The sequence below is a fragment of the Anser anser genome (assembly GCF_964211835.1).
Source record: "Anser anser genome assembly, chromosome: 3".
NCBI classification, from domain to species: Eukaryota; Metazoa; Chordata; class Aves; order Anseriformes; family Anatidae; genus Anser; species Anser anser.
In genome coordinates, this window is record NC_139722.1 from 26706563 (window position 1) to 26730604 (window position 24042).

At 40.0% G+C, this 24042-nt stretch overlaps 1 protein-coding gene across 32 annotated transcripts in view; it reads right to left on the reverse strand.

Annotated features, from left to right (window-relative positions):
• Positions 1-24042, reverse strand: part of LOC310897568 (dystonin-like) — a 298423-nt gene that overhangs the window by 152358 nt on the left and 122023 nt on the right. For 30 of the 32 annotated variants that reach the window (XM_083831325.1, XM_083831319.1, XM_083831327.1 and 27 more), the window contains one exon: positions 9960-10126. In XM_083831325.1, the coding sequence (XP_083687451.1) occupies positions 9960-10126 (167 nt within the window). Of the gene's footprint in view, positions 1-9959; positions 10127-17584; positions 20214-24042 lie in introns of those variants that run through there. The other 2 variants (XM_083831315.1, XM_083831337.1) reach the window with 2 other exon arrangements.

A 24042-nucleotide genomic window follows, 5' to 3' on the forward strand; every position in this document is an offset into this window, starting at 1 on the left:
CTGAGTATTACTTAGAGGGATCCAAATCCATCCGTATACTCCATTGACTGTACTGAGTAGAAGTTCAGATAGTTGCAAAGCCCTCATGAAATGTTACACCTCACTAAGCATGCATGTTTTGAGACTGACACATCTCAGAAACATAAGAAATAAAAAGCATGGCTATACATTTGAAATGCAGAGAGCAGCTCTCAGAGACTTCATAACAATGACTGTTGAAGATTTGCTTATGACTTCTTGAAGAATTAATTTCTCATTCAATTAATGAAACAAAGTCAAAAAGGCTACCAAACATTTACCACCAAAATTAAATAGATGCATGATACGTCTTATCTAGTAGCTCATCTTTTAGCACTTTACTGGAAGTCTAAAGGTGAAAGCAGGTGAAAAGTACTCCATAAAATCCTTTGATATTGGTCAATTCACACAGACATTTTGAAGTGATTTACATAAATATTCTATTACTTATCAGAAATATCATGTTTTGGGGGGAAATATAGACAGTATTTCATGTCATCTCAAATGCAAGACTAACAAATGGCTCTTCAACCATAGACTTTACAAGATCCCTAGGACTCAATGATATACTGTGCTAACTTATTCACATAATCATTATGACTTGCATGCTTTTTTTTCTTTTTGTCTTCTCTTCTGTTGTCATGGCAGGAATGCCTGTACCATTCATTATTTTATGTGCCCCTACAGATTTCATTCAATGCCTCTAAAGATGAACAATCATGTCTTTTTATGCCCTCAAGAGTTGTAAAATTCTCACGTGATCTGGACTGTTCCACCCTCATTTGTGTATCTTCTTCTTAATTTTTGCTCTAAATTTTCAGGTATGTTGAATAATTCCAAAAAATAAAAAATAAAATAAAAATTCAACTGATGGTGACCTGCAAGTACTGTAATAAAGGGACGCCACCAATACATTTCCTGTCTATTCCACAGATATCCCAGCGTGGTCTATTAAAACTTCTAATTGGAAAAGAATGTTTTAACTGCACCAAAAAAAGGGCATGAGAGGGCTGTTTTTCCTTATTTACTTAGTCTCCCTAACAATACATGCAGATAATTCAGACTATTCATTCTATTGTGTATGTCCTTAATTTGACAAGCACTGAGTTTAAAAAAATTTTTTTAACGTGAAAAAAATTGAAGCCTCATGCCCCACCTTTGTTAGCACAGCAAAACGTTACCTGTAACTTGTCATATCAATTGGTCTAGATAAAGACACAACTGAGGCATTGTAAGATCAAAGTCCTATTAGTTAAATGTGGAGCTCAGCTTTAGCAAAATGCCTAACAAAACGTGATCGTAACTTGGCAGTAGGGTTGTGATGAAGGTTTCAAGATTGCTATATGCATGAATGAAACTAGAAAGGATCTTGTTCCTTCTTTTCACCATCTTAAAGCCAGATTTTACATTCTCTTTGTAATATGAGATAAACATCATTACAGAAACCATACTGGTACAGCAAGTTTGCCAATTTTTTGCCTATGATAAAATTTAAATAGGAAAAAGCTCATAGCTTTTAACCTCAACCCACACTGTACAATCTACAGAAATAACCATAAATCACATACTTTTCCTTGGCGTGTCTGAATACCAAAAAGACAATGAAGAAACTCAACCAAATGATTTTTCTCTCCTGTTTGGTGAGAAAACTCCTTCCAGACCCTAACGGTGACTGTCTGACACATTAGCTTGCCAATGGGATTCAATTAAATTGTAGCTGAGGTTACTTGATATTTCTAAAACCATTAGCTACGTGCACATGAATACTCAGGAAAATAACATTAAACAAACATCTCTTTGTCCATATCTTTAATTATCCTAAATGCTGCTCATCTTTTCCCAAATTGCCAAGCCTTAATGCCAACTTAGTTTCTCCTATGTAACAAAAACCCTTAAAAACAGTAGCAGGCACATTTCTGAACAATGGTGGAGAGGCAAACACAACCAAACTGACGTTTTCTTTTTGTTAAAGGTGGGTAACAATAAATCACACTTTACAAAATGGCAAGCCAAAACCAGCAGAATCAACTAATCTCTTTATTTAAAACATATCCCCTAGCATTTTAAGCCTTGATACTGTGTAATATTTAGTTTCTTTCACATTTATTCCCCCAGGGTGCTCAACATGTTACTGCAAATTGAGGTAGCACTATCCCTCCCCTTAAGGAATGTATTCATGTCAGTACCTGATCTGCTGCAACATGTTTTAACATCAGAGGGATGCCATAGGCGCTGCCGTCCAGGGGCTTAGTGTTCACTTAGCTATACATACACGTCATATTGTCCCGTGTAAGGCTGAAAACAGCTTGTCCTAAACCAGAACAGTTGTTTCACACACAGGAATCTAGCTCACTCTGTGCTATGCCACATACTGATAAACATCCACTTCATAATTTTCAAAGTATAGAGTTATTATTGTACTATTTCCAAAGAAAATTGCTGTGATCATGCCAAATTAGCCTCTTACTTTATTTAGCATTTATGGAGCAGTCACACTGCTACTTCTTTTTGCAACATGCTGTTCAGTGCAGCTTGCATTCCTCCTTCTTCCACTACTGCTTCTTCCACAAGAAGTATCTGTTGCAATCTCTGTCTATGCAGCAATCATTGTTAGCCTCTGTTCCTTTTTTCATTTTGGGATAATAACCATTTCCTCTTCACTCTCTCTAAATCACATGCAACTTAGAAGCATAGGCACAGGGTGGGGTTTTTTGGGTGGTCCTCTGGGGACACAGGAGTTGGACTCAATGATCCTTGTGTGTCCCTTCCAACTCTGTTATTCTATGATTCTATGATTAAGATCTTGCATAAAGTTTACCATTACCAAAGGTCCCTTTCAATCAGATCCTTGCATTTCTCTACAAAAAAGGAGTAAAAAACATTTTTCTTCTAACTTGTGCTCAAACTGCATCTCTTTAAACTACATATCACTGCTTTCCTTCTCTTGGAGCTTATCTAATACTTACCTGTTATGTTGTGGCAAAATTTGTAGACAACTGTGTGAATGAGGTCTTTATATAAAATTATATGAAATAACCTTGCTTTTTTATTGTCTCAAACCCTTTACGTGTGTGCTGCAAGCCTGTTCATCAGAATTGCTGCCTGCCCTAATCACCAAGTTTTAAGAATTCAGTTTATCCCTATCTTTTTCCTAATCAGTATCTTTTCATTTTGTATGGTTGTTGAAACTCATTTAAGAGCAAAAATGCAGACATAACTGGATATGTCTGCACTAAGAGCATAAAGAAGGCCAGATCAAGGGCCTGTGACTCTTGAATTCCTGGTCCTTCCCACAGCATGACCCTGGCCTGTGCCAACATGCATTCTCCCGGGCAATACTTGGGCACAGTTCAAGGGACAACACTGACCCAGGACTCCATTTTAGGATCAGTTCTCTTTAATACTTTCATAAATGACTTGGCTGTAGGACTTGGAAGGTATACTAAGTAAGTTTGCGGATGACACCAAACTGGGAGGAGGGGTTGACCCCATCAAAGGTAGAGAGGCCTTGCAGAGAGATCTTGACAAATTAGAGAGCTGGGCAATCACCAGCAATATTAAGTTCAACAAGAGCAAGCGCCAGATTCCGCACCCGGAATGGGGCAACCCTGACTACACATACAGTTCTGGGGGTTCTGGTCAACAGCAAGTCGAATATGAGCCAGCAGTGTGACCTGGCAGCCAACAGGGACAGTCATGTCCTGGGGTGTATCAGGCACAGCACCACTAGCTGGTGGAGGGAAGTGACTGTCCCACACTGCTCTGGTGCAGCCTCACCTCCAGTACTGTGTGCAGTTTTGGGTGTCACGATATAAGAAGGACATAAAACTATTAGTGTCCAAAGGAGAACTACAGGTGGGGAAGAGTCTAGAAGGGAAGACCTACAAGGAGCAGCTGAGGTCCCTGGGTTTGTTCAGCCCAGAGCAGAGCAGGCTGAGGGGAGGCCTCATGGCGGCCTGCAGCTCCCTCACGAGGGGAGCGGAGGGGCAGGCGCTGAGCTCTGCTCTCTGGGGACAGCGACAGGACCCGAGGGAACGGCATGGAGCTGGGACAGGGGAGGGTCAGGCTGGGTGTTAGGGAAAGGTTCTGCACCCAGAGGGTGGTCGGGCACTGGGACAGGCTCCCCAGGGCAGTGGGCACAGCAACAAACCTCTCAGAGCTCAAAAGTGTTTGGACAACGCTCTCAGACACAGGGTTCAATTTTTAAGTGGTCCTGTCTGGAACCAGGAGCTGGACTCAATGATTCTTGAGTCCCAACTCAGGATATTCTGTGATCCTATGATTCTAGGACTGCTCTCAGGAGGTTGCTCCCTGTGTGGGTGTAGTGGAGAGAATTTGTAACCATGTTGTACGATGCACCATTGGGTCAGACAGCATGGTCTGGACCCAATTTATTTGCTGGAACAAACCCAACACCTGAGACTAGAACTTAAAAACATAAAATATAGAAAGGAATGCATGCATTTTTACAAATATGGTGTGTGCCTGACATTAAATCTTTTTTTCCAACCTCTGTACTTCATTTTTTTTCTTAGAAAGTAATATGAACTGGTCTGTAACCATGTCAGTGTTTTCTGAGTACTGGTAGCTACCACTAACAAAGTGTCCATAGGTGCTATGGAGTATAAATTTTATATAATTCAGCTATTATTTTTGCTGTTTCTTAACTTCTTCTATTTTCAGACACTTTATAACAGAAATTGCCTGCAGTTTTTGTGCACCAGTGGCTCAGGTCTGTCTGAGGTCAAAAAAAGCAGCTTGGTACTTTGATGTCACTCCTGGTGACTTTTCATTAGAATTTCATTTGCTTTATAACACACGTATCTTCAAAGTATAATGTAGGTCTATAATTTAGATGATTAGCTCCAATCTGATATACAACTTGTAATGAAATAGGAGTATAGTTCATTCTCTACAGACGCCAACTGTTTCTATGTATCTTAACAAGAAGGTACAGTTCTACAAAATGAGTATTTCTTCGTCCTGGGAGACAGGCACGTACACAAGATAATGAAAACACAAATCAAGAGCATTTACCTAAAGCGCATTCTAGTGTCTAGATATGCAAGACCAAGATTCGAGTGTATACACAGCAGTATCTTTGGGAAAATCTGGGCAGTATGTGCTGATTAAAGTCAGCTTCAACTTTGAAGTCTGGTTTACAGGTTTTTGCTACGTATGATGAGATGGTATGAAAGAACATCACGTACTTTTTAAACTGCCTGAAGTCAGATTTCTTCCAACACAATATACTGAAGCAAATAACACACGTCTTCAATGAAAAATTAAGCTATAAAAGGCCAATTACATAACAGATGAGACATACAGAATTTTCTTGAGTCTCTTGGGCTTACGTGTAACTTTTCCTAATGGACCTGATCACATTCAAAGAAAGCTGTGGAGGTTCAAAAAACAGCCTGAAAGCTGATACATTTAAATAAAAGCATATAATCAACAAACATCATATAGTTCAGTATTAAAACTGACTATTTAGTTTGATAATTATGTTTGGTCTTTCTGTGTAAAAACATTCACACAGAAGAACAACATGAAAAACAAAACCCAGGACCCGCAGTGGAGCTCTGAGGCAGTTCTTGAAGCCAGCCAGGAGCCCCATTAATGTCCCAGGGTTTTAATCACATACAGGATGTTTTAAAATGGAAGCTCTATATATTCTTCCAAAGCATAACTAACTCGTGTGCGTGATCTGGCACATGCACACTGCCCACGTCCGCAGGCTCCTCATGGAAAGAAGAGCAGTGCCGGCATGGCTGTGGGTGCGCGCTGGGCAGGGAGGAGAAGGAATCCAGCTTGCCCAGCTGCAGCACATCAGCCTGCTGAACGCATCTGAGATGCTGCAGAGGGAAGTTAGTCATGCCAGGGAAATGTCAGGCTTACCCTGCTTTTCCCATGCACTGTGGTGGAAGCAGGGAGCCATGGTAAATCCATGCATCATTTCCTGCATTTCTGCGACATGAATCTTAAATGATTTCTACCAAAAGGTGCCGGGATCCTCAGCTGGGAGGAAAAAAATGTAGACTGCTATCAGCAGCCCAAACAAAACACTTCTCACTTGCCATGAAGTGCTCTCAGCCCCAAGGAGGGGAGACTCCCTGCCTGCTGGCAACTGATTCACAGCTCAGCTCCCTGCCCAGCCCTTGGCAGCGTTGGGAAGTACTGAAGCTGGTGCACACCTGAAATTTAAAAATTCACTTATGCCTAGACAGGAAATAATTCTAACCTGCCGCTCCAGTTCCCTGTCGCCTAGAACTAGACAGCAACATCTCCTAACCTCATGGATGACCAACTGCAGTGATAATGTTGGAGCCATATGGTTCAGGTCCCCAAAAGCACATTCAGGAAAGGCCTCTCAGTGATGGCAGCAGGGCTCTGAACACAATCCCTGTCATATTCCTGCAGTCATATTCCTGCTGAGGAGCCCCATTCACCTAGCTGATTCATCTAGCGCCTGCTGTAAGCTGACATTCCTCCTAGCCCAGGGTGGGGCAGCTGCATAAGGCAGAGGTATCTCCGGTGAGCACAGCGTACCTGGCACAGGAGGAGCTGCCACGTTGCACTGTGGCTGATACACGTGCTCTCCAGGAGCACCCCATGCCCACAGGGAGCTCTGAGGTGTCAGCACCACAGCCTCACCCCACTGTCTGGAGCACAGAGTCACAGAAGGGTTGAGGTTGGAAAGGACCTCTGGAAGTCATCTGGTCCAACCCCCTGCACAAGCAGAGACATCTACAGGAGGTTGCCCAGGACCATGACCATGTGGCCTTTGAATATCTCCAAAGAAAGAGACTCCATAACCTCCCTGGGCAACCTGTTCCAGAACTCCATCACCCACACAGCAAAGAACTGCTTCCTGATGTGCAGCCTGCAACTCCTGTGTTCCAGTTTATGCCCACTGCCTCTTGTCTTGGCACTGGCCACCACGGAAAAGAGCCTGGCTCCATCTCTTGGCACCTTCCCTTCAGGTATTTATAGTCATTGGTAAGGTCTCCCCCTTGAGCCTCCTTTAGATGGAACAGTCCCAGCTCCCTCAGCCTTTCCTCAAAGGAGAGGTGCTCCAGGCCCTCCATCATCTTAGGGGACCTTCATTGGACTCTCTCCAAGAGCTCCATGTTTCTCCTGCGCTGGGGAGCCCAGAATTGGACACAGGACTCCAGATGTGGCCTCACCAGTGCTGAGCTGAAGGGAAGGATCACCTCTGTCGAACTGCTGGAAACACTTTGCCTAATGCAGCCAAGGATACCACTAGCCCTCTCAGAAGCAAGGGCCCACTGCTGGCTCATGTTCAACTTGGTGTCCACCAGGACCCCCAGGTCCTTTCTGCAAAGCTGCTTTCCAGCCGCACAGCCCCCAGCACGTACTGGTGCCTGGAGCTTCTCTGCCCTGGCGCGTGCCAGCCCCAGCCAGCAGCATCTGCAGAACACACAGCCTAACTCCTGAGACCACCTGTGATCTGCAAAACGGAGGCTGGGAGGTACTAAAACAGACAAAAAGAGCATATGGACAACCACAGCTAGAAATATGTGCATTTGTTAGCATTTAACCTACTTATCAATCTGAACATAAGCTAAGTTTATTTTTATTCTCTGGAATAAAACACTGTAGTTAAAAATACCAGGCGACTGTTTGGGAAGACCATTCCTATCTTGTGAGCAATAGCTGGAAATTATTATCTCTATTTTAATGACACAAAACTGCAAAGGAAAGAAACATAGAAGCTCAATGAAATCAGTGGAAGAAACTCATTGATTTCATCAACAAGAGGACTGTGTCCAAGGACTATAACCTCTCAGAGCAAAAAAGACATCAGATAAGTACTGTAAACATTCCTGTGAAGGACACACTATCCTTAGGTATAGAAGATATGTTTACAGGAACAGGAGAAACTAAATGGACACTGACATAGAAGGACGCAAAATGGGGAGTCTGCGCTTGCTCAGGAGACACTGAACCTCAGCCACTGAATTGTGTGCTCGATGCAAAGCACTTCTGTCAAAGATGCCTGTTTTTCTCAGCTGAAAAGCTGTGAATGAACTCTCAGAGCACTGCCAGAAACAGTATTCCAGCAGAGCAACTGCAGGTAGTCAGTAATACCCTGAAGCATTAACATTTCTGCAGCTGGAGGAAAGAATTCAAGGTTTTAATTATTTACTAATTGATCTGTACCACAACTACTAGTTGCTAAGCTGTAAGGGCTATGCTGCTCTGCATATGAAGACCTGGTACAAGTCTCTGAAGTTCTGGGAAATATTTTTTTCTTATCCCATCTTACTATGCTCTTTCCTTTTTCTTTTCCTCCCCTCTCTCTGTATCTTTCAAACTGTTTATTTTTTCAAGCAGTTGCCTGTGCTATGTTCATTCTTTTGGCTGCTCTGTCCTGAAGTAAAACAGCCCAGTCCCTTGCCAGTTATTTCCCTTTGTCTTGCCAATGTTACTAAAAGAAGACTTTCTTGTTGGCATGCATCTCCTCCCTCACTGGCTACCCAGAACAGAAGCATTAGTTAGAAAAACAATTCACTGATTCAGATGCAACTTCATATTGCCTAAAAGTTATGCGCTGCCACAGCTACCTTCCCCGGGACTCAAAGCACTACGTTATGCTTACAGCCTCTCTACACAGTGCTTGGGGAATAGGACGCATCTGCTTGACTCATTTGTCTCCCATTTTACTTTAGTCTCTTAGTCTCGACACTGCATGCATGCTGGCTCTTCCTAGGCTTCCTTCTGTGGTGAGCCAAGTGGTCCCACAACAGGAAATCCAAGAAACAAATAAATCTGCACTAGAGAGAGCCAAATTTGATGTGTTTTATTTCAGACACTCCTTCAGCATTATACCAAGGAAATCCCGTACTCTCAAGCTTAAGATATACCCAATCACATACTGCACAAACTCTTTACGCGTGCTGTAATAAAACCCAGAAGTTGGAAGCCTTACAAGTGAGGGATGAATCTGTTCATGTTAATTAGCCCAGTGGCCAGAAGACTCTCCCCAGTGGCCAGAAGACTCTCCCCTGTGTGGTCCTTTAACACACAAACCTCCGAACCTCCTTGTTCAAGTCAGGAACAAACAAATATACAAATACAGCATGATGCCACCAAGAGGAAGGAACGCTGAGCAAAGTTGTTTAAATCTTGTTCCTCTGCTGAGCTCTGATGCCAAAGTCAGCTTTAAGAAGAGACACCTGTTCTTACTTAGAATCCAGATGACACCTTCTCTCATCAGTAGACATCTTCAACTGGATTTTAAGTAAGTTGATTTAGTGTTTAAGTAAGTTGACCTAGCTTCTACCTGCAGCCACCAATGGTTTTACCAATACCTGTTTATAAGAACGGGGTTACGAAAGTACAGAAAGAGAGGGCAAGTAGTAGCACAATGCCCTTCTCAGACTGGGAGCATTCAAGCCAACTGGTCCCATTTTCCAGGAGAATGCCCTACCATTTTCTAGGAGACTCATCTTAGAGTAACCTGAGCTCCAAGCAGAAACAGTGCAGAAGCACTCAGCTCCAGAGGAACAGTAGAGTCAAATGGAGAAGAACATGGGGAATTAAGACGTATCTCATGTCGTAAGGCATATCTCAGTAGTTTGAGGGCCTTCGTTAGCAGTGCAGTTTTGGCCTGTGGTGTTTAGCTCTGCCTTGACCCTGCCTGTACCTTGATGTTACAGTATGACCAAAGGGACACTCTGCTCAGTTGGAGGTGCCCCATGAAAGATGTGTAGGATTTGTGGGGGCTCACCTCTGAAGAATGAGGGACACCAAAGGGCTAATGAGGCACCTTTTGGCTGCTAGAAGCAAGGGACTGCCCAGGAAGGGACATTGCCATCTCCACAGCCACAGTGCTATTACAAGCAGAAACCACAGAACTCTATGTACATTATAATATTGTAATTCATATTTCTCAAGAGAACAAATGGAGCACTTACCTGTATTTATGAATGATGGCATTAAATAATCTTCCATCACGCCAGCAGGTAGTGAAATTTTCACAACGGATTCCAGCATAACCCTCGGTTGTCTGCTGCGACCACAGGAGCAATCTCTCTTTAGCAGACATGTCCTCTGACTCTCCAGTAACGTGGATATCAGATATCTAAAATACAATTAATGTAAGTATTACAATTACATATAATACTCAATAGTATTTAAAGGATTGCAGAAAAACACTCTTCAGTAGTGAATATTTTTCTTTCTTTGGCATCTGCATGTATCATCATAAATGAATATAATTATTCACATACTAAGTTAATATTTTTTCTTGTCATATCCCTATACACTCTTGGTGTCTTCATTATGAAATACAAAGGGTGTAGTATCACCATTCTCATCAGCCAATTCTCAGCCTCAATTTCTGGGAACACTATAATACTCTTACACAATGAGAAATACTTAAATATGTCTACTTAATGCTGATAATGTGAATAATAATCTATTTTTATATGTTATACCCATTATACATAAATGTTATATAATTATATATAATACAATATGTGCTATATGTAGATAATCACACCTACATAATATCCATATTTATACCATACATATTATACATATTTTATTTAGCTATAATAACCAACTGTTTCTCTCTTAATACAGGTTAAATTATATTCAGCAGTTCAGTGACAAAACAGTCATTAATATTAAAAATGACATGAATGATTTTAAGAAAACATTTTCCAAGAAACATTTTAGGAATGATTGAAAGATTATAACTGAAAATTTTACCCCAGATATAGAGGATTTGGTTTTGTATTCTCTAAGTATTACCATCTTTGTGTCAGACAAAGCAGGAAAGCTGGATAGTACCGGTAATTTTACATACAAATGCTATTTTCTAGTAGATGGTCATAATGACGCTTCCTGGCCTTGAAATCTCTGAATTCAAAGCTTTCTTCCATCTGGGATCTTCCTGGGGGAATTCAGACAGGCCAGGCTGCAAATTACAGTTTCTTTCTCCCATTAGAGCCACACAGGACCCAGTGGCAGGAACAAAGAGATGCAGCTTTCCTAGTGGTGCTACTCAACACCTACCAGGAGGTGGTGGGAAGCACTAGGAGGCAGGGGACAAAAGGAAGAGACCTGGAGATGTCAGGGCAATAAAGTTACCGTGCTTGAACCACGTTTCACACTTTCAGGGGATGATGAGCATTTACAGCCACCTGGTAAATTTTAAGTTTAATGTGGGGAAAAATTAACTTCAATTATTTTCTAAGTATCAACAAAATCACAAGTTGTGAAACCAGTTCTTCAGATACTTATCGAAAGCCATCATATCTGCTGGCTCAAGGTAAGGGAAGGATATAGATAACCACTGCTAGAAAGCAAAAATCTTAACTGTTAAACTAGCCCATAAATAGCCTCCGAATAAACAAGAGCAGTTTTGCTTCCTAATGTCCACAGCTTCAACACCGACCATTTTTAAGAAAAATCAAAGGAAAAAAGTCCTTTCTTTGTTTGAAACACTGAAGAGAAACACTTGCAGCTGTGATTGTTCATAAATCTTTAGGTGTCAAAGTGCTGCATGGAATATTTACTACATGAAATCACAGGAAGTATAGGATGTATGAGTCTTAAATCTGAAATCAACAGGGAAAGCAATGTGGCAAAAGACCAACTTAAAATCTCTTTGAAAAATTTCTTGTAAAACTCTATGAAATTCATCCTCAGTGTAAAAGTTCCTGTCTTTTGGTTACCTTTATTCCATGGTACTTCAAAGCAAGAAAGCAAACCAAATATTTTTTCAGTAGCTTTAGTTTCTATTCATGACAGAACAACCAGACCACAATGTAAATGAAGTCAAGCATTTACCACTTATCCGGCCAACGCTTCTGAAAGAGATGATGTCATCTGGAAGTGCCAGATGTCTAACAAAAAAATAAAAGCGATATTTTTTTCCTGTCTTTTTCAGAAAGCCCTCTGTGTGTAACCCTTAAGAATCACATTTTTCAATATATTTTAACATAAGCAAGTGAGCAATGTAATTTGCTAATGGCCATTCCTTGCCGCTACGTTCAAACCTTTGGCCTCCTTCACGGTTAATTGAACTGCGTTGGCTATGTACATTTCCAACTGCAGAGAGTGCAAACACAGCATATTTGAGTGCATGTTAGATTCCTCCAGCAGAAAGTGATTTCAGATATCAAGGCAATTTCTGAAGGTCATGCTTGTATCTGTTATTACACGTAAACAACATTTGTAGCTATAGTCAGAGACAGAAGGAGAGCAGTTCACCTGAAAGATACCCACTAAGCAAGTTTTCAGTCCAAGTTCTGGATGGCTAAAGCATGAATTTAGCTCATTACCCTAAGATCAACAGGATTTTGATCAAATATCCTCCGAGTTACCATTTCACAGCCTAGCTGGCCAGCTGAAGAAAAAGGAACAGACTACACTGGCTTCAGAAACTAAAGTTGTTTTATACTCACGGAAGTAGCCCCTCTCAACGCGGGTTAAGGAACACTAATATTATTAGCTTTAGATCTGTAACAACCTAAGAACTTCTGTTTCTTAATTAAAATATTTCAGATTCTAAGGCTGAGATTTCAGACTTGGTCATAAACACTGAATTCATATTTTAAAAGCGTAAAAATACAAAGGAGGGAAACAGTGACTCAAAGAGCTGTATTTTCTTATGCTTACAAATAGGAGCCATAGTTTGCAGGACACTCTGTTAACTCATAACACTTAACAGATAAAATACTACTCCCAGAAAATAGGGTATCAGAGAGAACACATCTTCCCTTTCATACACAAATAATGACAGGATAGATATTTTTCTACTAGCTATGCAATATTTTATATTTATAGTATCATTTATCATAGGAAAGAAAAAGAAGTATTAAATTAAGGAATACTGGAACTGAAAATAGTTAGGGGCAATCAGATCTTTTATTGTACAAATTTCATTCAGATATCCCACAAACCTAGCAAACCAACCCACTACAATCCATTAGTAGAAGACATTTGTTCCTTGAGCATGGAACAAATTACTGAGTTTGTGTGGGCTTAAACAGTTGCTTGCTGGGGGTCCAGCTCTCCAAATTATCTCATAAAGCCTGTGAATTACAAGTTATACAAGAAAAACTGTCAGAGGTAACTCTCTGGACAGCCCTAGTATCTCATGATCAGTCTTAAATGGCACTAAACACCTTATCTCTCGTTTCTAACTAACTAGTTCACCTCTGCCACTGCAAGTGTTTGTAGCTCTGCCTGTAAATTCTCTCTGCATCACACAGTACACGAAATCTGTACACCAAAAAGCCTCAAGATCAGAAGTTGCACTGATTTCAGTGATGCAGTTTTGAGTCCAAAGAAAAGAGTAGACTAGTATAAATTGCAAGGAGTATTTCCTCTGATTCTACCCTACTCCAAATATTTTGCGGTCTAAACTGAACATAATGGACTTAACTATACAAAAGTATAGAATCAGCTACAGATGATAAACAGATGTGTGATTGTAAAATGAATAAAATGTATTTGGATGTTAGCTAGCCCTAAAAGAGAAAAGTCTGAAGAATATAAAGAAATGAAAAAAAATACATTAATTATGAAGACATTTCAGACTTTCAAGGCCAGGCTGGATGGGGCTTTGAGCAACCTGATCTACTGGGTGGCATCCCTGCCCATGGCAGGGGGTTGGAACTAGGTGATCTTTAAGGTCCCTTCCAACCCAAACCATTCTGTGATTCTGTCATTTTAAAAAGCTTACTTGAACCAAAACATTCCTGACTATCAAACAGAAGGCGGCAATATTTATGCCCTATTTTCCATCTAAGTCGTTATGCGTTGTGTTTGAAAAGGATTGTTTGACAGCATGTTGAGGGAAGTGCAGTTATACGAATGGAATTTGAACTTGCATGTGATCACAAGAACTCATCTCCCCTGACGTTACTGTTGGACTTTGTGAATTTCCATTTGGCCATAAATGTAAATGCTTCTATTCAGCTCTATGCAAGTACTCTCTGGAGCCACGCGTCCAGCTTTGGACAACACCCTCAAAAATTTTTGGATCAGTTGGAGAAGATTGGAAAAGAAAAACAAGGAAGACAAAAATCTAAAAATGCATGGCCTGTTAGGAAAGATTGAAAAAATGTGTTTAGTTAGTCTAAAGCAGGGAAAACTGAGGAGAAATATGACAACAGTCTTCAAATATGTAAAATGCTGTGTAAAAAAAAACAGTAATAAATTAAATCTTCTGGGAATAGGAAAAGAACTGATGAGTTTAAAATGGGCATAGGTGTTTTCAGCTTAAAAGCCTTTATAATACAAAAGACAGATAAGCACTAGAATTAATTACTCAGGAAGGATGTGAAAGGAGCAGCATGGCAGACACAGAAGAACAAGCCATGCATAACAGTCAGGAATGGTTTTCATGAAGTTGTCTTGCCTTCAGGTACAGAGATGACACAGATGACCTCTCCAGAACCTTTTCACTGCTAGTTTTGTAGTTCCATCAATTATAAATCTCCTTCATTCACCAGCACCAAAGGGGGATTGCATCTGCTTCATGTTTTACAAGGGACAAAACAATGCCAATAAAGCAGAACTTCTGACTTTTGCACCCTTGCTCTGCAAATCACATTGCAGAACAACTGACATCTCTCCCTCCCTTAGCTGTACTACACGAAAACACCAGATTACATGATGGTGGGATGTAGTTGGAAGGTGTCTTGCTGTATTACAACTATTTGAAATGATAACTGAAATAAACAGATGACTACTTAACAAGAAGTATTTTACTGAATAAGCTGGTTACAAAAAAACATTTTTTTTAAATTCCGAAGGGAAGTACATCGCCTCTAACCTGATCCAAATACATTTTTCTTCTTGTAGATTATTATTAGTACCACAGAAAAGACATTCACTCTGTTAGACACTATGTAGGTAGCAAAAAGTTGTCTTGGCTATAATCTCCTCAGCTAACAGTTGACTAGTGGAAGTAGGTTATTCTGTTTATGTATTAGTTTAACCATATCCTTCCTAGAAAAAAATCACATTCATGAACTGTAACTGAACCTACCCCAGATTAAGCTGGAAGAATAACAGTGATGGCTGATGCTGTGATACAGAGAAGCCATTGGTTTCTACACAAGTTGACAACATAAAAACTGGTGCTAACACCAGCTGGTAGCTATCTTTTGCTGATACTCGTTGAAAGTCATGGCTTGTTTCAACACAGTGACTGTATCCTCTATAGAGAAGCCAAAACTAGAGACTTGGTTTTCTACTCTACCTGCACTTTGCTAAAACATCACTGACAAGGGGGCTGTCATAGGAAGCCTGTTTCAGTCTTGAGTGTCAACTTCTTGATCTTAGTGCAAGCTGCCATCTGCTCTAGAACAGCCCCAAGTTAGAACAGTATCAGAGAATATCTTGCTTGTGGAAGTCAACCTCTCGTACTAGAAAAAAGGGCTGTAGAAATGAGGCCCAGGCAGAGCGTAAAAAAACTTATATCTCCATGTTCTCAGTGAACAGTCAAGAATGAACAAAACATCCCAATTGCTTGAGTTCTGCAAATAGGAAAACAGAGCTAATGCAATAGAACGTGTGTGAACACAAAATCATAATTGTGTCATATGCATAATAAGGAAAGACATATTAATGTGTCACAGAAAGAGGCTCTAAGGACAAGGACATATTCAACATATTCCAGTAGTGGTTATCATGCTGTTTCAGCAGATAAAATGTCAGACCTCTGCTACAGTGCAAATTAGCTCACTGCACTAATCAGTTTCCTCTAGTACATGCCTCTTGGTATGGCAAGCCAACATGCTTCCAAACATCAGGCACAGCTGCGGCACTGTGTAAGCTGAGCACACATTACAGCCTGAATAAGCTGACAAGGTGAGTGTGTGCCACTGATCTCTGCAATTATGGCAAAGCAAATGGTAAAACCAGTGAGACTGGTAACTGCAAACCTTGTGTATCAGCTCAGGCTGCTATCAGGAACTTTGTGGATTTGTATAAACAACAGCTTTACTGTTCTATACTAAAATACAAGATATTCAAATACCTGTTTAATTCTCAAAAGCAATCAAAGAGAAAATGGTCATGACTTTGTAAACTATGCTCAAGTCTGGAATTTAGTTTTCTTCCTGGGTTTCTTTTCACGTCAAAGGTGGGTGCTTTTAGGATTATTTGCATTCAGAATTCTGAATGGACAAAGGGAATTAAAGTGAAAACCAGACATTTCAGCAACTCAGGTGTTTAGCCTGATGTGTCGGTAGTTTCCATATTCATATAATTAGGCAGTGTTTTACCAGTATCACCAGCATAAGCCTCAGTGTTGATGTAGGGCTCAAAAGAGGTCTTTTTTTCCCCTTTTACTGTGGTATCAAGGAGTATATGCCTGGTCGGAGTAATAGCTGGAGTGATACTAGAAGTTGTGTTACTCTGATTATACTGGAAGAAGTGGTCATGCTTGGCTGAACAGACACGGCCTCATACTCCTCTGCTCAGTAATGACGTTTTGGTCAAATCAAAGAACATCCCTAAGCTGTTCCTGAATTCCAGTTAAGATTAAGAGGGCAAAAACCTCCATTAGAGTTCTGTATTAGAAGGTTATTTGTACTAGCATGCACTCCGTATTGTAATTGAGAGCATTATCTGTATTTAAAGCCTAAGCTTGGAAAAAGTATGAATTGTGTCATGTTACAAAAGTAAATTATATAAGCAACACATTTGCCCTTAGCTTTTTGCTGGGAAGAGCACCTTTGGCATAACGCCCTTTCTCTCTGTTCACACAACTCAAAGCTCAGATGTCCCTGTTCAGGAAGGGGAATCAGTTTTGGACCAGATCCTGGTACTGGCATTTGACCCACACTTACAGATTTCAGTTGTACTGAAGATGAGTGGGGCAGGATTGATATGGGTACCAACAAACAAAAATTTGCTTTCCTTCAGATATTCTGCAACTAAGCTTGCACTTCAGATATATTGTAAAGCAAAATTAATCCTACCCTCAGAGGAAGATGGAATTTGAGTAATTAATATTAATAGAGCACATAATTTTGGAGGAAAGATCTTTTAAAAGTGCAGAGCATTATTAACATGATTTATGTCTGCTTTTTCTATTTCAAGCTTCCTACATTTTTCTATCATTCTTCAGTTCCTCTTGGTCATAACTAAAAAGAATTAGAAATATTCCCTTTATCTCATGCAAGACTAAAAAGTATTACAAGACTGTTAAGTGTTGATAAGAAAATCTACCACAGATATTAAAGGTGATCTAAAGCAACTCTCCAGAATTCACTCCACCTCCTAGATTTTTCACATCAAAATCATTTTTTTTTTTAAATTAGGAAAGACATCTAACTACAGGCAGCAAACAGCACAAGGATAAATCAATACTCCTGAAGTACAGAGGTACTGCTTAACCTATGAAAAAGATCAAGTATATATCCTGTCCTACGACTACCTGTAGCATCACAGCATGTGTTAACAGTTTACATACAGCATAGTGGAGGACATTTCTATAACACAACAAAAATACTGTTCCAGTACTTATTCTGAGCTAAATTGCAATGTTAATGTACGGTGCCAAAGTATTTACCTTGCTCCTGTTTGGTGAAATGCTATATAATGCTTTTTCTTTTGGCAATTGGGAAAATACATCATCAGAAGAATAAAACCTCTTTTGTTCAAGCAGTGGATCACTTTTGCTTTCAGGAAGAAAGTGACACAACTTTTCAGATTTATTGCTTTCTTGGACATCTTCAACAATTCTGCGAGAAGTTTTGTTCAACCCAGTTTCTTCGTGCTGTCTGCCTAAAAGGTTGATAGCAGAACTCAAGCTAGCAGCTTTTTTGTAACAAAGACCACTTGCTTTCTTCTGAAATGCTAATTCTCTCTTGTTGTCACAGTCTGAATATTTCCTCTTCCAAGCACACCGTTCCTCTGAACTCCTCTTGTCTCGTTCATTTAACCATGCCTCTGTTTCATTAGACTTGGTGAGCCTCTGATTATCACCATGAAAACTGCCCCGACACGGAGAATCACTGTTTGTTTCCCTCGGTAAAACTTCTGCTTTAATAAGTTCAGCCGAAAGGTCTGTACTCACGGGCAGAGCATTACCATCCACTGTTAGTCTCTGTGGGAAGGAATCAGCCAATCCCATACCCTTTGGAAGAATCTCGATGTTTTCTGAAATCCCCACTTCATATTGACTTTCTTCTTCACTTTCTTTAGGTGGTACAGAATCTGGTCTCCCGTCCACTGATTTCTTTCTCGATTTTCTTCTGAAATATTTTCTTCCAGGGGAATGTTTAGCTGGACTTAAGGGAGCTTTGGCAGGATCCAAGTACTGTTCTTCCTTTTCAGCCCTTACGCATCCACAGACATTCCCCATTTGGTGTTCAGGAACTCACAGACACACAGCCTCATTCATCCCAGTATATTTACATACACTTAAATCCTCCTCAGGACGTTAAGAACTGCAGTTTGCACCGTAATTCCTTCCAGGCTTCCCCTCCATCCTCCTCAGTACGTAGCCATTTTGCTTATGAGAAACGCACACGCAATAAATGTTGTGGCAGGGTGCCCAGGCAGGGCCTGTGTCTGATTAGACACTGTGGCTTATTTCTGGCCACCAATCCTCTTAAATAAACATCACCACGGCAGCATTAGGCTGGAAAGCTGATGGCCTTTCACAGAGATGACATAGCATTTATGAGCAAAAGAAAAATTCTTGAATACATTTAACTTCCTGTTTCATTCGGTAACTCAAACAAGATAAAGTAGGAAAATATGCAGCAACCTTTGAAACTATTAGCTCCACTCCAGATCCAAAGCAAGCAGGACAATAAATAGCTACAGCGATTTAGTTGGCAAATTTGTTTTTCCCTGCTTATGCTCTTATTATGTATCCAATGATCCACGGAAAGGAAGATTAAAGTAAACGATCAGAGATTGCTTTGGCAGCGTGTCGGGGGTCAAGCTCCTATTTGTATGTGGAGATTTCATAGCAGCTTACGTGATTTTTACTGATCTGTCAGCTATAAATAACCTGCTGCTTCACCATTATCATAAGAGCTCAGGACAGTGGTGCTGTGTACTTGGGGCTGGAACCTTGCTGCCAATTTAAAACTTCTGGCAGAGAAAGGTAAAGCAAAATTGTAAGAGCCAGTCTGTCTAGAAAATTGTCTACAGTTACTGTAAAAAAAAAAAAAATGTAGCTATAATACGTCCAAATTAAACTCTACTGGTATTTTTAAAGTCAAGTTTTTTCCTCCTCCCATGCTCCTGTTCTGTAGCTCTGAAAATAATAGCCAAGAAATACGAGCATACATATGAAAACTAGATGGAAACGTAAACCATTAAAATGCAAGCATGTCTCATCACCAACATATTTCGTTTGGAAAATATTTGTATCTACTTATAAATTAAATAAAAATGCAAGCTTCTGCTTCATTTTTGTTACCAATATACAAAACCTACTAAAACAACACACATTGGCAGGGGTAATGTGTACGGTTCCTCACAGAGAGAGAGCTACCAACTAGCTTGCAAAGCATCATCAGGTGTTGTCACTGAGTTTCCCTCATTTATTTTAAAAGGAACTGCAATAATGAAACCCAGGGACTTTATCCCCCAGGGACAAGTTCCACCAAAATATTCTACAGTATTTTACAGACGGGAGCGAAAGCAATCATGTTAAGAAAGTGCTGTCAGCAAGCAAAGAATTCACAAGAATAGGGATGCTCATTTCTGACTATTCTCAAGGCACTGAGGTAAAATTTGCTCAGAAAATTTTATACTATAACACTAACAGAGTATAAGGCTGTTAAAGAATGGTATGTACCAGTGCTAGATAAGCAGCTACATATTGGCACATTTCTTCTCCAAGCAGATGTTTATGCTATGACCACATCCTATTCCACTGCCTTGATTTCTATTTGCATTTGTAGTATGCTCAACGTAAAGGTGCGGCTGTGACATTTGCTCCCTTTACTCACAGTAAAAAGCTGCTCTCTAGCCAGCTTCGAAACCTGCCTTCCTGCCAAGGCCCAGAGGACTCGGTGATTTAAAACACACCTCCCCATGGGACTGAGTTGGGTCCTGACTTGGTCCTCCCCAGCTAATACAAAAAGCACATCAGAAAAATAAAAATATAGTCCTTGTAAAGGGCACTCTTGTGTTTGTATAATCAAACAGCTTTTACACTTGAAAATATGCCTCTCTTTCTCCCCTCTCATCAGGAAAGAAGATTGAGGACTTTGCAATGCAATTGACCAAGACTGACTTCATTTCACACAGATACAGCTTTTGGTTTAATAGTATGTATATGTATATTTAATAATATGTATAATTATAATAATAATAATTTATTGTACAATATATCATAACATAATAATGAAATATTTCATTATGGACTCATTAAAAAAATGACTTATTATGACTATCCTGCTAAAACAGAAATTATGCAAAAGATTAAAGATAAGAGTCCATCATTTGTATGAACAATTACAAGTTTTCATGCCATATTAACTGTAATTAAAAGTGTACTTAACATAGCCTACCACAAATACACTGCCAATGTTCTTCCTCCACAAACTTTGCAGGAGCTAAGAAACTGCTTAGAAAAATTGCACATTTAAATTTTCCAATGCAAATACATATTTAAATGAAGGCACATGAGGTTTCTAAACAGTAACTGTATTAGCTAACTGATTTTTAACGAACTGTGATTTACTGCATGTTTATTTTAGGCTGATTCAATTTGTTTAACAAGCAGTATGACACCACCTTCTTCCAAACAAAAACCATCCCTAAAGCATTATTCACTACTTCAAAACCCTCATTAGAATTGGTGGCACACTGACTGACATAAAAATGTCAGCATAAATTGATTTCAAGACAGGTCAGAAGAAACACATGGTTATTTTACAGCTGACAATCTGTGCTTTGTAATGTCAACAGTATTTCAGAAAGTTTCTGATTTAGCATATCCCCATATATACCTTAAACTTTTTTTTTTCTTAGTAGTTTATTGGCTTTTTTGTAAAATGAGATGCCTCTGAAGTGCAACTAAAACTTGAGGCAGCAAAAATACAAGAATCAGTTCTGAAACACTGGTTACAAGCCCATCGCTTTTCCTCTGCGTGTTCCAGGCCAGTTTAGATGAATGCAGATGGCTTATCTGCAGCTATTCACAGAATTTATCTATTTCTCAATATTAGCTAGGAGTAAATTCATTCCAAATATATCTGTACAGATTATTAGCAGCATTTTTATCTCCCAGAAAAAGATAAGAAACGTGTATTTTTGATACTTAATCAACTTAACAATACTTACCAGCTGTTCCTTAGTGAGAAGGCTATCACCTCTCTTAACAGTTCTTTCTACTATTCCTTGCATTTTCTGAAGCAAAAAGTAAACTTTATGATCCCTTACTTATGTCCTTGAACCAAATAAAAGATCAAGGACAAAAAGGACTGAAAAACTGCACCTACATCAGTTGTTTTTTAAAAAAAACTAATTTATGTAAAATCACATTCAGTGTTAAGGGAAGATGTTAAGCGGACGTGCAAGCAACTAAGGACAAAATGACCACTTTCATCTAACAGAAATTCTGTAAAGTTGTTAGCTTTTCTCAGCGAGAAAGAGACAGAGACAACAGGGTTAAACTGGAGTCTTGGAAAAGGGAAATTGAAATTTCTTCTAAAATGTGTCTGCTAGAGCAAAGAAATATGTCATCCAAGTGTAGTAGGATGCTGACCAGGCCAGGGGCTTTGTCCCAGACATCTGACTAGACCCCAATGGAAGCTCAGCCTTGGCTGAGGCCAAAGAAACAGATAATCAAAGCTGTTAAAATACTTACATGGATTGCTCTGGTGTTAGGATTTTTTGTTTTGTTTTTGTTTGTTAAAGAAACACCCGAAGATCCAAATACCAGAATTTGGATCAACAATACCAGAAAGTTTTAAAGGGAGATTAGTGAAAGACTTCTTCTAGCACATAAACCCTTAAGAAGTATAACATGAATAAAGGATTAGACCAACACTTGTCTGCAATTTGATCTGTCTTAGAGGCCGCTTAATCACAAACAAGAGGTTAACATTAAGACATAGCAAACAAACAATTAACATCAAGGCATGAAATAGCTTGTGAAGAGGTGTATGTTTTGCGTGCATTTAACCATAGATCTCTGTAACTAATCAAATGTGGAGCTGTGAAATGTTCTTAACATTGAACAGGTGAATCACACATTAAGGTGGCAATGCTGCCAAAATAAACTAGAATCCACTGCAGGTAGTTTCAGATCTATGTTCCCTCCCCCTCCTTTTTTTTTTTTTTTAAAGCAACACAGGAAAAGCAATAGAGCTTTTACCATAAAGGTTACGTGTCATTTCATGGTACTAAAGCAGCATACCAGATAACCAGAAAGCGTTTTATTGCACAGTCCAAAGGTCACACACAGAATGACAGAGAGACAAACTTAAGTCAAAGAGAAAGTGAAAATTAAAACACGACAAAAGATGGAGAACAAACCAAGAAATAAAGGCTTTCCAGCACAAACAAAAGGTTATATGCAGTTCTGTTTGAACTGTATAGACACCGCTCAAAATGTGAAAGAGCTGTTCAGCTACAAGGTACCACTGAGGTACCAAAAGTATCACCTGAACAGCAGATCTGGCAGGGGAGAGGTTTTATGTCCAGTGAGATGACTCTTAGCAAAGTGAGGAAAGAAGAATTTGTTCTTTGGCGGTGGTTTTATGGCATTCAGCGTGAACAGAATCAACTGAATGAGCTAACTGCTCCTAACTCTTAGCCAGCTACAGATATCCCACTATTATTAGATGTAAAGTATAAATATGATTCTGCAATGAGATTTAATGCTTCTCATCTCTGTGAATTAGATGAATCCCAGAAATTCCTAGAATTTCATGCTCATTTTCCTAACTGAGATTCAGCAATTTTCTTCAACTGCTGAAGAGTTCTGGAAGAGATAATTGGGAACTCAGCTGAGGAATAAAATACTGGAAAAGCATACCACATCAGATACGGAGTGACAGGTCTGCCGCTGGGAATCTCAAGTCCCAGGTGGAATAGAGTTTATGACCACTGACAGTCAGAGATTATACAATTAGCCTCATAGCCCCATCTTTAAATCTTTGAGAAGATCAGACCTGGAACTGTTCTAGCTATTTTAAAGCAGAGGCAGATTAAATGTCCATCTTTGGGATCCAAGCCCCAGAGCTTGGACAGGGCCCAGAGGCCAACTCCACATCCAGCTGCTCCTGGCAGACTAGAAATAGGTGGCACAAGAATGGCAAGTGAAGGTCAGACCCAACTCTCAATTCCATGTTGCCATCCCAGGAACAGAAAAATAGGCAACATGTCTCTTACCCGATGACTCTTATCACGGATTTAACATCAGAGCAACTGAAATAGAGGAAGGTGCTGAGGTCCCAGAATATCTCATTATTCCTCTTCTTTTTACAAGTCATTTGTTTGAGTGGGCCACCACCTCTGAGTTGTCTCCTTCTCTGGCCACCTCTCAGACCCCAAGTGAAGGCCAAAGCCTTCATGACCAATGCAAGAGTGCTTCAAAATAATATTATTTGTACTGCAGCCTCCAAACACCTAACTGGTAAGAGGTATCAGGAACTTGAGAAAGGGCTGGATAGCTATCATCTATCTCCGCCAAGGAACCTACAAAGAAATCCGTGCTTCTTGCCTTTTTGCCCAACAGAGGCAAATGTCTAACCGCTGACCGCTAGCCCAAATGAACAGTCCCAGGACTGCTTTGTGGCGGACTGATAACGAATGAATTTGGCTTGAAGGCTTACAGGGAACCAACAGCAAAAAAAGTATTTGCTGGCTGACACGAGAAATGTTAAGAGGTAACACGTGCCCTAAGGAGGCCTGGGAAAAAGAGCCCATCTTCTCTAGGGGGGCTGGACAGCAACGTAATGTCTGGACAAATGCGTTACAGGCTGGAGGCTTACAAGCAGCCTTTTGTAAAAAAGGCCTGATTGCAGGGAGATGGGGAGAGTGGAAGAAAGAGTG